The sequence below is a fragment of the Equus przewalskii genome, chromosome 1 (genome assembly GCF_037783145.1).
Source record: "Equus przewalskii isolate Varuska chromosome 1, EquPr2, whole genome shotgun sequence".
NCBI classification, from domain to species: Eukaryota; Metazoa; Chordata; class Mammalia; order Perissodactyla; family Equidae; genus Equus; species Equus przewalskii.
This window is the reverse complement of record NC_091831.1, coordinates 34791343-34805276: the sequence shown is the minus strand read 5'-3', so window position 1 is coordinate 34805276 and position 13934 is coordinate 34791343. Positions and strand designations below refer to the sequence as shown.

The following is a 13934-nucleotide window of genomic DNA, read 5'->3' as shown; positions in this document are numbered from 1 at the left end:
ATCAGATAAGAGAGAAACTTTTATTGTTGAAAGTGAGAAATATAACCACTAACCACTAACAAGAACCACTAACAATTTATTATGCAATACATATTATTGTAGACAAAGTTACAAAATATAAAGGTGTTTCAGTTTTGAAGACTGTACTGAAAAAATATTAGGGTTGTATGCACTATTATGGTTCATAAAACCTTTGCTGCTATTGACTATGGGAGAAGAAGCAGATGTACAAAACAAGCCATTTAGAGAAACTGGTTTAAAATAGTATGATTTCACAGAGCGGGAAATAGAGTAGTAACTAGAAAGGAGTAAGTTAACAAGTTAGGAAAGGTTTGATAGCAGGAAGAAAACTGCAAGGATAAATTCTCTAGGCAGAGAGGAAAAAGGCTGAAAAGAAAAAAACCTGAGATTTGCTACCTTCATCTTTACCATCATATAACTATATTTATGTCTAGATATCTCCTATATTAACTTAATTTTTTTTTTTTTTGAGGAAGATTAGCCCTGAGCTAACATCTGCTGCCAATCCTCCTCTTTTTGCTGAGGAAGACTGGCTCTGAGCTAACATCCGTGCCCATCTTCCTCTATATGTGGGACGCCTAACATAGCATGGCTTGCCAAGTGGTGCCATGTCTGCACCCAGGATCCGAACCAGCAAACGCAGGCCCGCTGAAGAGGAACATGCGAACTTAACCACTGGGCCAGCCCCTTAAATTTTTTTTATTGATGTAAACTTCACATAAAATAAAGCCACTTGAAAAGTACAATTCAGCGGCATTTAGTGTATTCCCAATGTCATGCAACCACCACTTGTAACTAGCTCCAAAACATTTTCATCACCCCAAAAGAAAACTGCATATCTGTTAGACAGGCTCTGTTTATTTCCCCCTCCCCCCAGCCAATGGCAATCACCAATCTGCTTTCTTTCTCTGGATTTATCTTTTCTGGATAGTTCATATAAATAGAATTATATAATATGTGACCTTTTGTGTCTGACTTCTTTCACTTAACATAAATTTTTTGAGATTCATCTACTTTCTAGCATGTATCAGTACTTCACTCCTTTTTATGGTTGAGTAATAGTTCATTGTGTGTATACACCATACTTCGTTTATCCGTTTCTCTGTTGATGGATATTTGGGTTGTTTCCATCTTTTGCTTTCTATGAACAGTGCTGCTATGAACATTCATGTACAAGTTTTTGTTTGAACATTTGTTTTCAATTCTTTTGAGTATATACCAAGGAGTGGAATTGTTGGGTCATACGGTAATTCTACATTTAATTTATTGAGGAACTGTCAAACATGTTCCACAGCAGTTGTGCCATTTTGCATTTCTACCAGCAATGTCGGAGAGTTGCACTTTCTTCACATCCTCTATAACACTTCTTATTTTCCATTTTGATTATAGCCATCCTAGTGGGTGTGGCTACTATCTCTCATTGTGGTTTTGACTTGCATTTCCCTAGTGACTAGGTGAAACGACGTTGAGCATCGTTTCATATGCCTATTAATAGCTATAAGCATATCTTCTTTGGAGAAATGTCTGTTCAAGTCCTTTACCCATTTTTAAATTGTGTTGTTTGTCTTCTTGTTGTTGAGTTGTATGAGTTTTTTTATACATTCTGAATACTAGCCCCTTATGAGACATTTGATTTGCAAATATTTTCTCTCTTCCCATATTAACTTTTCCTCCTGTGTCCTAGAAGTCATTTCTTCTTCTGAAAGGTCTTGACAATAAATGTATTGCTAACTATGTCCTTGCCACTTAGTCCTTCCATAAGGCCTTTAGAAATGCTCATTATAAAAGACACGATGTTTTTTAAAATGGGTGCTGGGTACATGGGTGTCCATTTTATTTACATATTTTATTTTTACTCATATTCACTATTTTGTGTCTATGTATATATATTTATAAGAAAAAATGTTTTGGGGCTGGCCCCGTGGCCGAGAGGTTAAGTTCGTGTGCTCTGCTGCTGTGGGTGGCCCAGTGTTTCGTTAGTTCGAATCCTGGGCACGGACATGGCACTGCTCATCAAACCACGCTGAGGCAGCATCCCACATGCCACAACTAGAAGGACCCACAACGAAGACTATACAACTATGTACTGGGGGGCTTTGGGGAGAAAAAAATAAAATCTTAACAAAAAAAGAAAAAATGTTTTAAAGGCTTGACAATCCTGCTTTCTCTAATTACTACTCCATTACCTGATGTCTGTCCTTTCATTGACATACTTCTAGAATGAATGGTCTATATTTACCGCTTCATTTTATCCACAACTAGTGCCTCTTTCAATTCCTTGCAGTACACGTTTTTTAATAATGACAGCTTTGCGTCTCTGCCCCACCTCTATCTTTACTCTTTCTTCCTAGGTGATGTCACTTGTGACTCACCTAGTTGCATTATGCAGATGACTCTTCAATCTGCCTCCCCAAACCTAAGCCCTAACCCAAGTTTTAGAACTCTAACTATATGTTGTATATTCTCAGTCTTCTACTTGACCAGATATATGTCCCCTATTAAGTTTTTTTTTTCCCAATCCAAATCCCTATTTCTTCAGACCACATCAATTTCAGTCTCAAGAGTTTTGAAATAATTGCTGGTTCCTCCCTCTTCCATCATTCCTTATATCTGACCAGTTATCACGTCTTGTGATTTCGACTTTAAACACACTTCATTTCCACTCAATCGTTATCAAATCCCATTTTAATCCATTATCACGAGGTGCTGGAATGATTTCAATGGCCTCTCTCTGCCTGATTCCACTTCCTTTCCCCCCTTGAGTAATAGAGGAAATCTTTAAGAAGAGCGATGTGATGAAATGTGGTGTTAGATAAGAGAGATAATTTTGGTAGTATTGTGGAAGATGAAGTGGAGAAGGGAGAGTGTTGGGACGAGGCGATGAAGCCCTAAATTGTGGCAACAGCGATGGAGATGGATATAAAAAGCTTAAAGTCGATTGGACACCCACTAGAGCTGGAAGGTCTTATTCACATGTAACATCCTGTATTCTATTCCCATAAATTAAGCACTTCAAGCGAATATTTGCTAAGTGAGCCATACCCGTGCTTCCGTAAGAATTGTCATGCTCGGAATGGACCAACCAGCCTCCACCATCCAGATGTAAATCCCAGATTGGCAGCCAAAGTGGTACGGAGCCGGTCTCTCTAGCTACTGTCTCTATGGTTCGCGGAATCGCCCGGCCGCGGCTTGAACCGTTCGGCTTTTGCGCGTGCGCGAGCACAGGCGCGTGCCCGCCCTCCCGCAACTGCCCGAGCCCCGGGGTGGGAGGGGTGGGTGTGGGAACGTCGCGGCGGCTGCCGCCGCGGCCCCAGCACTCAGGGCTGTTCCCGGGCCGAGCCTGCGCCGGGAAGTCTTCCGCCGCCTCCTCGGGCGGCGCTCACCCAGCCCCAGATGGTGGGTCCGGAGGATGCCGGAGCCTGCTCGGGAAGAAACCCCAAGTTGCTCCGTGTGCTGGCGCCCGAGCCTGCGGGCCAGGACGGGAAGATGATCCGGGCCACGGGCGGCTTTGGCGGAGGCGCCGGCGCTGTGGAGCCGCCGGAGGAGGAGGAGGAGACGCCGCCTCAGCAGCTCCTTCGGCGTTACCTCGCGGCGGCCGGGGGGCAGCTGGAGCCTGGGCTGTGCTACTGTCCGCTCGCCGTCGGCCAGCCCCGCGCCGCGCCGCCCTCCGCAGCCCCGCTCCCGCACGCCTGCCCGCCGGACTCGGGCTCCAAGTACCGCGGCGCGGAGGCGGCGGATACCCGCGTGCCGCGGCACGGAGGCATGACCAACGGGGACTCGGGCTTTCTGCCCGGCCAGGACTGTCACGACCTGGAGGAGGCTCGCGGGCTGGCCCGCGCCGGTGGCCGGGAGCCGCGCCACCGCCGCCTCTGCCTGGAGGGGCCTGGCGACGAGGGCGCGGACGGTGCGGGCAGCCGGTCCAACTGGGCCGCGCAGCTCGAGGACCCGCTGCGGACCTGCTGCCTGGCAGCGGCGGACACCGAAGAGCCCGAGGGCGCGGGCAGCGGCGGCAGCGGCAGCGGCAGCAGCGGCAGCGAGGACTTGGAGCAGCCAGGAGCCGGCGCCGGGCGTCCCGAGGAGGGCGCGTCCCCCGCCGCCTCGGCCGAGAGGACTAGCGGGGCCGCGGGCGCCGAGCCGCGCCTCGGCTTCGCAGGCGCTCTCTTGAACTCGCGGAACACGTTCGAGGTGAGCCGCCGCCAGAGCGCCCGCGACCACCTGCCGCCGGCGGGGCCGCAGGCGCCCTCGCCGCCGTGGAGCAGGCGCCCTCGCCCGCCGTGGAGCAGGGCCCCGCGGGGACCTCGACCCGGGCTCGACGGAGCGGCGGCTTCGCCGACTTCTTCGCCAGGTACAGTGCAGGCTGCGTCGGGGCTCGGGGCGGGTTCGGGGCCGGGGCCGGGGCCGGGGCCGAGGCCAGGCGGGAGCTGGCGGAGGGCGGCTCTGGGGCCGCCTCCGTGCAGGCACTCGCTTGCGTCAGGACTTGGCTTTGATTTGTTACCAGGGAAAGAGGAACTGGATCTGTGTCGTGTTGTCTATAGAAGTTGGGAGCTCTGTGGGCAGCGAATCTCTCCGTGCCCCTGTTGCCTGGAGGCTATACCTGCCATTCGTACCTGGTTTCTGTGTATTCAGCTCTTGCGAGCATGCTAGTGCCAGATGTACAGTTTTGCCTGTTCCGGAAAAGCAGACGACTTTCTCCGTCCCCAATTTTTCTATTTTTGATTGTACGACATAGATTAGAGTTGGAAGGGGCGGTGCGGCGGTTTGTGTGTACGAGTGTGGTTGTGAAAGAGAAAGGGAAGTCATTTTGCAGAGCTGTCTATTTGCGCGGAGTCTAAACCTATTCAGGTAGTTTCAGAATTCCTGAAATTAGAAGGGGTTGTGTTTCAGTGTTTAACCATTTGTTTCGGTAACCTTTATTAAAATGCAGTTTGGTGTTTAGTATTTGATCCCAGCCTTTAAAGCCAAATTTCTGCGGCGCTTTATCTAGAAAATGTCTCTTCTTTACTTATGCCAGATAGGCCTGTAATTTTTTTTCAGCAACTTCTTTTTCATTTTTTAATGGTATTGTGTATGTGATTTGACCTGCTATTCTTGAAATTAAATTATGGTGCTGGATATTGCAGATTTCAGAAGGGGACTTTGATAGGGATAAATAAGTAGTCAGAAAATACTCATCTCAGTGCACATTAATGAAAAAGCAATTTCTCGAGTCAGACTTTGATCCGCTTTTTTTTTTTTTTTGGTCTCTAGGTAGATAGGAAAGTATTCCCAACTTGTAAAACTCTCCCTTTCAGAGTTGTTTCTCCTGTGTTTTGTTCCCTTTTCAGGGATCTTGACAAAAACCAGAAATAAAAGAAACAAATTCTGCAGTTCAAGTTGTAGAGGACTATACAATTGTTGTGTATATTTGTAGACACAGGCTCAGTGTTCTGACTTTAATTAATATTTCTTATTCCTTTTTCTACTTCATCATCCCTTACTTTTCCTGCTTGTATAAACTTGCAAATAAATTATAAAGTTGTTTAAATCAAGATTGGGAAATCCTAAGTTTTTGTTACTCAGGACAAAATATATACTAGTGAGATCTGTATTTGTGTCTATAATTGCAAAAATATACTTAAAGCTTGTAGTGGCAATATCTTAAAAGCTCTCAAGGTGAGTTAAACTTATGTTTTCATGACCTTGTGTGGCCTTTGGGTGTTCATTGGTCATGTTTTGATGTCAGGTGTCAGGCAATTTTAGACCTGGGAAGGGGCTTTGGAGATCCTGATTCAACCAGTATATCCAAAGTACTTGCTCTGTGCCACCCATTGAGAATAGAGGTGGTTTGGACAATGGTCCCTGATTTAGAGGTGGAGTGCGGGCTAGTGGGGATTTGGTTTGAAGATGTATACATATATATGCATTGCAATTTGTGAACAATAAGAAGGCAAATCTATTATAAGAGACATTCGTATTATTAACAGTAGGCAGGAACTTTGATATATTTAAAAAAATTTTCCTTAACCTGTAGATTACTAGGACGTTAATTAATATAGCTAGTTGACATTCATATGGCTACACTAATCATGTGTACCAGAGCAGTGGATTTGAAGTGAGAAAACCTGGGTGCCCTAAAGTTAATTTCTCTCAATCTCATTTTTCTTAATTGAGATCTGAATGTCAAGATTCTAGGTGTCATTGCTTCCTTTATATAACATTCTTGGGAAAGGGCAGAGTCAGACAGAGGCACAGTTTTTCTCTTAGCATTTACCCAAAACCTTAACTGGATTCTGAACGCCTTAAAGGTAGAGACTATGACATTCATCTCTGAATTTGCAGTACCTAGTGCTGGTGTGAAGAACTCCATTCAGATTGTGTTGAAGTGGCAACTCTCATGGACCTGCCCTCTGTACTCTTCTCTAGGTAGTATAATTTTGAACAAATATTCCATCTCGAGGCAGAATAATCAGAAATTTCCCTTGCTCCTGCAACCTAAGAGGTTTTTTCCTTCGTGTGCACAGTTGTCTTTCTCAACTCTGAAGGTCCAGGTGAGGTTCCCCTTTGGGGATATCTTGTTCTAGGATGTATTCTTGTTCTTGGGTACAAGCCCTACCTCCACTTCATTTTTTGATGACGAAGCTCATTGTCGAAAGAAGATAGTTAGCTAATGACAAAGCTGGAATTAGAAACCAGGATTCCTGATTTTCAGTCCAGGTTTACATTTAATCACAACTTTTATTCACTTGTGGCTTTTTTCTCTCCTACCTGATTATCCTCCATCTTTCCCTTTTCCTTTCCACTTCCTCTCGTTCTCTTAACAGGGCAAAAGTCTGTAACAGAAATACTTTTAAAGAATAGTCTCATGTTTGTTTTAACTTAAGCAAAGAGAGGGGAGTGTTTTACAGCAATCTATTTATTTCTACAATTCCTACAATGTGTTCAATTAAGACACATCATTGACAGGAGCTGCATTGAGTAGGGTAGAAATCATAAAGGAATTTGGTCCAGGATGGGATTGCCCTTATCATCTCCTGCTTACCCTCCCTTCTAGATTAGGTGAGTTCTGTTCGAGTCCCTGTTGGGGTTTGCCTCAGTTTCACATGGGCATCTCTCAGTGTTTATGGTGACTTGACTGTGGGAACCTTAGAAGTAACATTCCCTCAGATCTTTGGCCCTTTCCTATCTATAAAATTTGAAATGTTAGGGGGGTACCGCTACCCTCCACTATTGCCAACTCAGCTGTGAGGAGATGAAAACTAAAAAAAAATCTCTTATGTTTCCAGGCTAGCTTTTGTTCCTCAAGGGTATGTTTGTTACTCTGTTTTAAAAAGAAAGTAGCTTTAACCCATTTTTATGGTCCTTCAAACAAATTCATGTCTTACTTGTTTTCAAGCTAGAATGCTTTATTTTTTAGGTAAACTCTTTATAGATGTATTTTTTTAAAACCATTTAATACTTTTGAGTCTCCTGTCTCCTGATAGTGTGGATAATTTTTTACAGTCTTCATGATGAATCATAAGAATTTGGTGGCCTTAATGGGCATAGCTAAGGTAGGGAAGACAGTATTGAAGATTTTTTTCTTCCCATCTGAAAAAAAATAGACTTTGTAGATTCTGGAACATATAGATCCATGTAGCTTTCCCTGTAATTATTGACTTCTGAAACTTCCTAAATGTTGTGGCAGAAAAGTATTTTCACAGAGCTCTTTTTATTACAGTTAGTCTGAATAGGAAAGATTAAAGGCTCTTTTTGTGATTTCTTTTCACATCGAGGCAGTCACCATTCTCCCCAACATGGAAGTTGTTGAGAATATATAGTTTTTGTTAATTATGATATTGAGAATTTAAAAGTCCTACAGTTATAATTTTTTTAAATTTAAGGTTCTCAGAAACAACAAAATCAACCATATCCTTTTTCCTACCAAGAAGTTACACTAGTTGACAGAATCATAATTCACCGACGGAGCCATCATAGACCTCTGTCAGATAGGGCTCCCTTATTTGTTCTGCAGTGTGTATTCCTCCAGTCAACTAAAATAAAAACTAGAGTTTCAAAACCAGTTTCTCAAAAAAATCCCTTAAACATCTCAGTAAAGAAATGGCAAAATATCAAACTTCTGATAAGTTTTAAAGGATTTTTATAGTTCCCCAAAGCAAGCAGTTCTTTAATACAGGTTGGTGTAATTGTTTATAAGGAGAATAAAGGAATATCTTGATCTAAGTATTTTTGTTGCTACAAGAGATTATAAAAATAAATGCAGAAATATTCATTTCTTTGTGACTAATGAAACTTTTGGACATTACTTACATCTTAATATAATTAAAATGTTTAAAATTTTAGAAAAGCTGAAAGAATGTGTAATTAATTGCTCTAGAATAAAAATAAGAGTCTGTTAGGATTTTAGAGTGTTGTGAAGCTACCCGTTTAAATATTGGATTGGGGAACTAATGCTCAAGAGCCCTTTGTATCTTTTCCGTGTCTCCGCCCCTCCCCCCAATCTAGTATTTTATTATTTTTTTTGTTGCTTTTTCTCCCCAAATCCCCCCAGTACATAGCTGTATATTTTAGTTGTGGGTCCTTCTAGTTGTGGCATGTGGGATGCCGCCTCAACATGGCATTTTGAGCGGCTCCATGTCTGCAACCAAGATCGGAACTGTGGAAACCCTGGGCCGCCCAAGCAGAGTGCACAAACTTAACCACTCGGCCACGGTACTGGCCCTCTCTAGTATTTTCTTAAAACAAACCAATCACAAAACGCTATAGGGCTCTACACTAAACCACTGGAAATTCAGGATTCGGGGGCTTCACTTTAAAAGTTCATTCCTGATTTTAAGGTGGATGGTTAGAGATGTGATAATCTGAATATAAATTAGGTAGAAAGTGTTGGGAAACTCCAACTTTTGTAGGGCTATGGTAATTTTAACCCCTGAGATGTATTATTTTGAAGTGCTAAACTAAATTAACGTTTTAACACTATACCCCAATAAGCAAAACAGATTGTTACTCTAATATTAACTTGGGGTTTCTTGTTTGGCAGAAATTTTCTGAAAAAACTATTCAAAATAGGCAGAGAGATTTACTTTTTATTTTTTTAAATACTTTTTATTTTAGAATAGTTTTATTTTATTTTATTTTTGAGGAAGATTAGCCCTGAGCAAACTACTGCCAATCCTCCTCTTTTTGCTGAGGAAGACTGGCCCTGAGCTAACATCCATGCCCATCTTCCTCTACTTTATATGTGGGACGCCTGCCATGGCATGGCTTTTGCCAAAGGGTGCCATGTCCGCACCTGGGATCTGAACCAGCGAACCCCTGGCAGGAGAAGGGGAATGTGCGCACTTAACCGCTGGGCCACCAGGCCGGCCCCTAGAATAGTTTTAGATTTGCAGAAAAGTTGTAAAGATAGTACAGAGAGGTCTGGTATACCCCTCACCCATTTCCTCTGCTGTCAACATCAAGTTACTGTGGTACATTTGTCCCAGCTAAGAAACCAGCATTAGTACATTACAAGTAATTTAACTTTACACTTTATTTAGCATAGAGATATTGACTAAAGGATTTTCATTTGGGGAGCAATCGTGTTTACTGTAAAATCAGAAATGTTTTATAGTGGAAGGAACCTCAGGGGTCACTTTATTCCTCCTTTAATACTCTGGAAATTGACAGTGCTGTTATCAGAGAGCTTTTTTATTTGCTAGATAACACCTAGTAAGGTGGTATTAATTTATTGTTGGAAATGAGTTAGACATGGTAATGAGTTGCTTTTCAGGTGGACCGAGAACAGTGATTTTCAAAGTTCAGGCTAATTGGGGCAGTATTTACAAGATTTAACAACCACTACCTATTTGCCTTTAGAAAAAAATGTGAAAGTATATCTTAATTCTACATAATATTATATTTTTCTAAAATTATTTTTAGGTTTCCTTTATTTTATTTTTTTGATTCTTGAAATATTCCTTGACCTAGGAAGGGTAGGATTTATTTTTATTTTACAGTTATTTGCCCCAAGTCAGACTGTCTAGCTCTGATTCTTTCATTAATTAACTGTGGATCTGATTCCTAGAGTTTGAAGCTAATATGCTGATTTCTATGAATGATAAGTTTATGAACAAAAACACAGCTTTTGGTGTAATAAGAAACCTGACTCTTGTCTTGGGTAGCTGCTTCTGCCATTAAATAATTGTGTGACCTTGGGCACATCAATAAATTTCTTGACTTTTGTTTCTTCATCTGTGAAATTAGGAGATTCAGAGTCCCTTCCAGCTCTAATGTACTGTGATTTTATATTACATGATTCTCTTGCACACTGTAGTAGACCTCAAATATTTGCTGGCTAAATATTACAAATGTGAACTGAGTTAAAGAGGATGTTTAAAAAAACAGGATGTTTTTTCATCTGTAAAATGAGAACGTTGCCAGAGATAGAAATATACCCTTCAACTGTAAATTCTACTTTGACAGTTTTTTTTTCAGTAAAAGTGTAAGTCTGCCACAGTAATCACGCTAAACATTAGTGATCTTTATTTAGTTTCTCATGTGTAGACAGTACAGGCCAGCAGCTCTAATTTTTTTCTGTAGCAAATTCTGGATCTTTTTTTCCTTATAATTTCTTTGAAGTAGGAGAGAGAAAATAGGGTGATAAGTTAATTCTAGTTAATCAGTGAACTGAAATTTGAGACTTTTACTTCCAGACCATGAGTTCTTTTTCAAAGGTTGTCAGTGGTCCACTTTGGCAAACTAATAGCCTAGTACAGTAGTTCCTAGCCTTTGTTATACTTCAAAATTACCTAAAAGCGCGTTTGAGAAAATTTAGATTCTCCAGAATCCACAGCCCCTACCTAAGTCAGATTCGGATGACTTGCTTTTGGCAAGTGGCGTCTTCAGACTACAGGATGGTACAGTGGTTAAAAACACTGATTCTGGAGTTAGACTGCCTGGGTTTGAATTGGCTTATTGGCTGTGTAATTCTGGACAAGTTGCTTGACCTCTCTGGACCTTAGGCAACTCATCCATAAAATATGGATAATAATGATTATCATGAGGATTAAATGAGATAATAGTCTGGGTACCTTGTATTTATTATATGACATACAATGAGGATTCAAATGTTATTATTCAAACTACAGCAAGACTACCACAATACTTTCCCCAGCTGCATCACAAAAATCCACTGGTTTAAAGAAAGGAAGAGACTGGTGTGAATTTTTTTGTGCGCTGCCTGAAGAATTTGTATAGTAGATTTTTAAATGTAATTTGTATTTGGGATTGGATCGTATTAAATGGCATAGTGATATAAAATTTCCAGAAGTCTTGAACTTGGACTAAAAAGCAAATCTGAGAAGGAACGGAAAGGAGGGAATGTTGGGAAAGATGAAAATATTTGTATCTTTTACTGTTTTAAGGAACTTTTATAGATAGGCAAAGCCAATTTTTTAGTTTAAGTTCATGAAATGTTTAACTTGGCTTACTCATACATTTCATACTTAGTGTGTTGTGGTAGGAAAGCTTTGGGGAAGAGTGGAAACATTTGGAGATTTTGAGGTGATCCATCTGTTACCCATCTCTAAATGTATTCAGAAAGGGAAAGCCAGTCCTTTTTGAGGCTGCTTATTTCTTCCTAGGAACTCTGTTAAGAACACTAAGATGTCCCCAGGTAGTTCTGGTTGATAGTTGCTTGGACCTTACTACTACAGTAATTCAGTGTTTAAAATTACTTGGGGAGGGTGGCGGTTGTAAAGAATGCAGATTCCTTGACACCCCTGCCCACCCTTTTGATTCAGTAGGTCTTGGGTGGGGCCCAGCAGGAATCCAAATATTTTAACAAGGATTTCCAAGTGGTTCCCAAGTTATAATTACTGAAATAATTGTTGATAGGAAGGTCTACTCAGGTACTAATGAAAGAAGGTACAACATACATTTATAGGTTACATTATTGATTTAAAATGGGATCATATTTAGGTTCTGTGTAATTGATGAGTATAAATAGAGATACAATAGAGAACCCAAATAAATACAAATGTAGAGGATTTTGCTAACCTTCACTAGGTTGAGAAATTATCTCTGCCTGATTAAATCTTAGCTTCCTTTTTATTAGTGGGAAGGGTCTTTTACTTTCATTTTATGCTGTTTAGATAGCCATGCTTGCCTGTTCCCTGGAAAGCTTTAACTCCCAAAACCTTACTCAGGTCTCTTCAATGTGCAGTCTTAACTTTACCTCTCCTGTTTTGTAGCTTATCAAAAATGATGTTAATTTTCCTTCCTTCTGCTGTTGGTTGTAATTCTTTTCCATGCCTTTAAGAAAAAATCCTGCACATTGCACATGGCTTATTTCCCTCCAGAATTTGCTGCTTCAGCCTTTCTTGAACGTCTTATTTCTGTGGCCAAAAGAAGAAAGAGAGGGAAACCCATGTGACTGTCTGGGTTTTCAGCAGGCTCTTTCCTGCAATTAAGAGAAGTTTACCTTAGGAAACCAAGCTATAAGTTATGCTGCTACTTAGAGCTAGTTTAAGAGTGGACTTGGTAATGTGTTTAATTTACCTTTTTGATCTCTTTTTAATTTGGATTTTATTTTGGGATACATTTCTTGGTTAAAAAATGTTTCCGTCTGCCTGCCTCTAACCCCACACAGACTAAAACATTTTAAGTTTGGAACCAAACATGATACTTTTGAAATCAAATTATGTGCCATTTTCTCATATTTTCCCAAATACTGTCAGTACAATTACCCATCATACATTGGGCATTGTTTAGGATTTCCAAATCTGGTTTTCATCTAGACTGTTTGTAGTCATCTTCTAGTCAAGTAGGGGAGATACTTTTCTGTTGTTGTCCCAGGAAAAAAGTTATTCCAAGACTACAACAGTTTAATTTTTTTGTTGTTAGAAAAACATAAAATGTGCATGTGATCTGCTTTTGAAAAGCAGGACAGGGAATATAAAATAAAACTAAAGATAGATACTTTGTTTCCATACTATTCCAGTTAAGATGATGGAATAGTAGTAGTAAAATCTGAGGATGTGGAGGTATGGTAAGAGACAGGAGAAACTGTTAGAGAATAAATTTGAAGAGGTTTGTATAGAGAAAAATTGCTAGAGAGAATAAATGTTAGCTGGAAGATAGCTCTGTGCTTTTGCCTGTGGGCTTCAGAGTATTACCACAGATTATCTACATATTTATCTTTCAACTCTGCTTACCTGAAGGCCTTTGTGGATGTTTCTGGCAACATGTTTTCCTTAAAGATATCTGCTATGCCTCTCCCTCCAAATGTCCCTAATGTCCCCATCTCCTCATGGCCTTTTAATAGGCCATATTGTGCAACTGAAATTTTTGTTGTTGTTGAGGAAGATTGGCCCTGAGCTAACATCTGTTGCCAATCTTCTTCTTTTTGCTTGAATAAGATTGTTGCTGAGCTAACACACAACATCTGTGCCAGTCTTCCCCTATTTTGTATGTGGGATGCCACCACAGTGTGGCTTGATAAGCGGTGTGTAGGTCTGCTCCCTGGGCCACTGAGGCGAAGTGTGTGAACTTAAGCACTACACCACCAGGCCAGCCCCACAACTGAAATATTTTTTAATGGTAGGTTGTGTGTATAAAGTTTAATTTAGGCTTTAAAAGTTTAGGTTGTTGGAAACAACCTGATAAAAAAATGGGCAGAGGATATGAACAGGCATTTTTGCAAAGAAGATATACTCATGGCCAATAGGCACATGAAAAGATGTTCAACATCACTAATCATCAGGGAAATGCAGATCAAAACTGCACTAAGATATTACCTTATACCCATTAGAATGGCTATAATCACCAAGACAAAAAATAACAAATGTTGGAGAGGTTGTGGAGAAAAAGGAACCCTTATACACTGCTGGTGGGAATGCAAACTGGTGCAGCCACTATGGAAAACAGTATGGAGATTCCTCAAAAAAAATTTTTTT

General features: G+C 41.0%; 1 protein-coding gene across 3 annotated transcripts in view; it reads left to right on the top strand.

Annotated features, from left to right (window-relative positions):
- Positions 1–3279: 3279 nt before the first annotated feature.
- The window catches only part of TBC1D12 (TBC1 domain family member 12), an 81066-nt gene continuing 70411 nt past the window's right edge, over positions 3280–13934 (top strand). The window contains exon 1 of one of the 3 annotated variants that reach the window (XR_011537367.1): positions 3280–4366. Coding sequence is in view for 1 of the 3 variants with exons in the window: in XM_070609670.1 (XP_070465771.1) it covers positions 3415–4366 (952 nt within the window). In the remaining 2 variants the exon portion in view is untranslated. The remainder of the gene's footprint in view (positions 4367–13934) is intronic. The other 2 variants (XM_070609670.1, XM_070609694.1) reach the window with 2 other exon arrangements.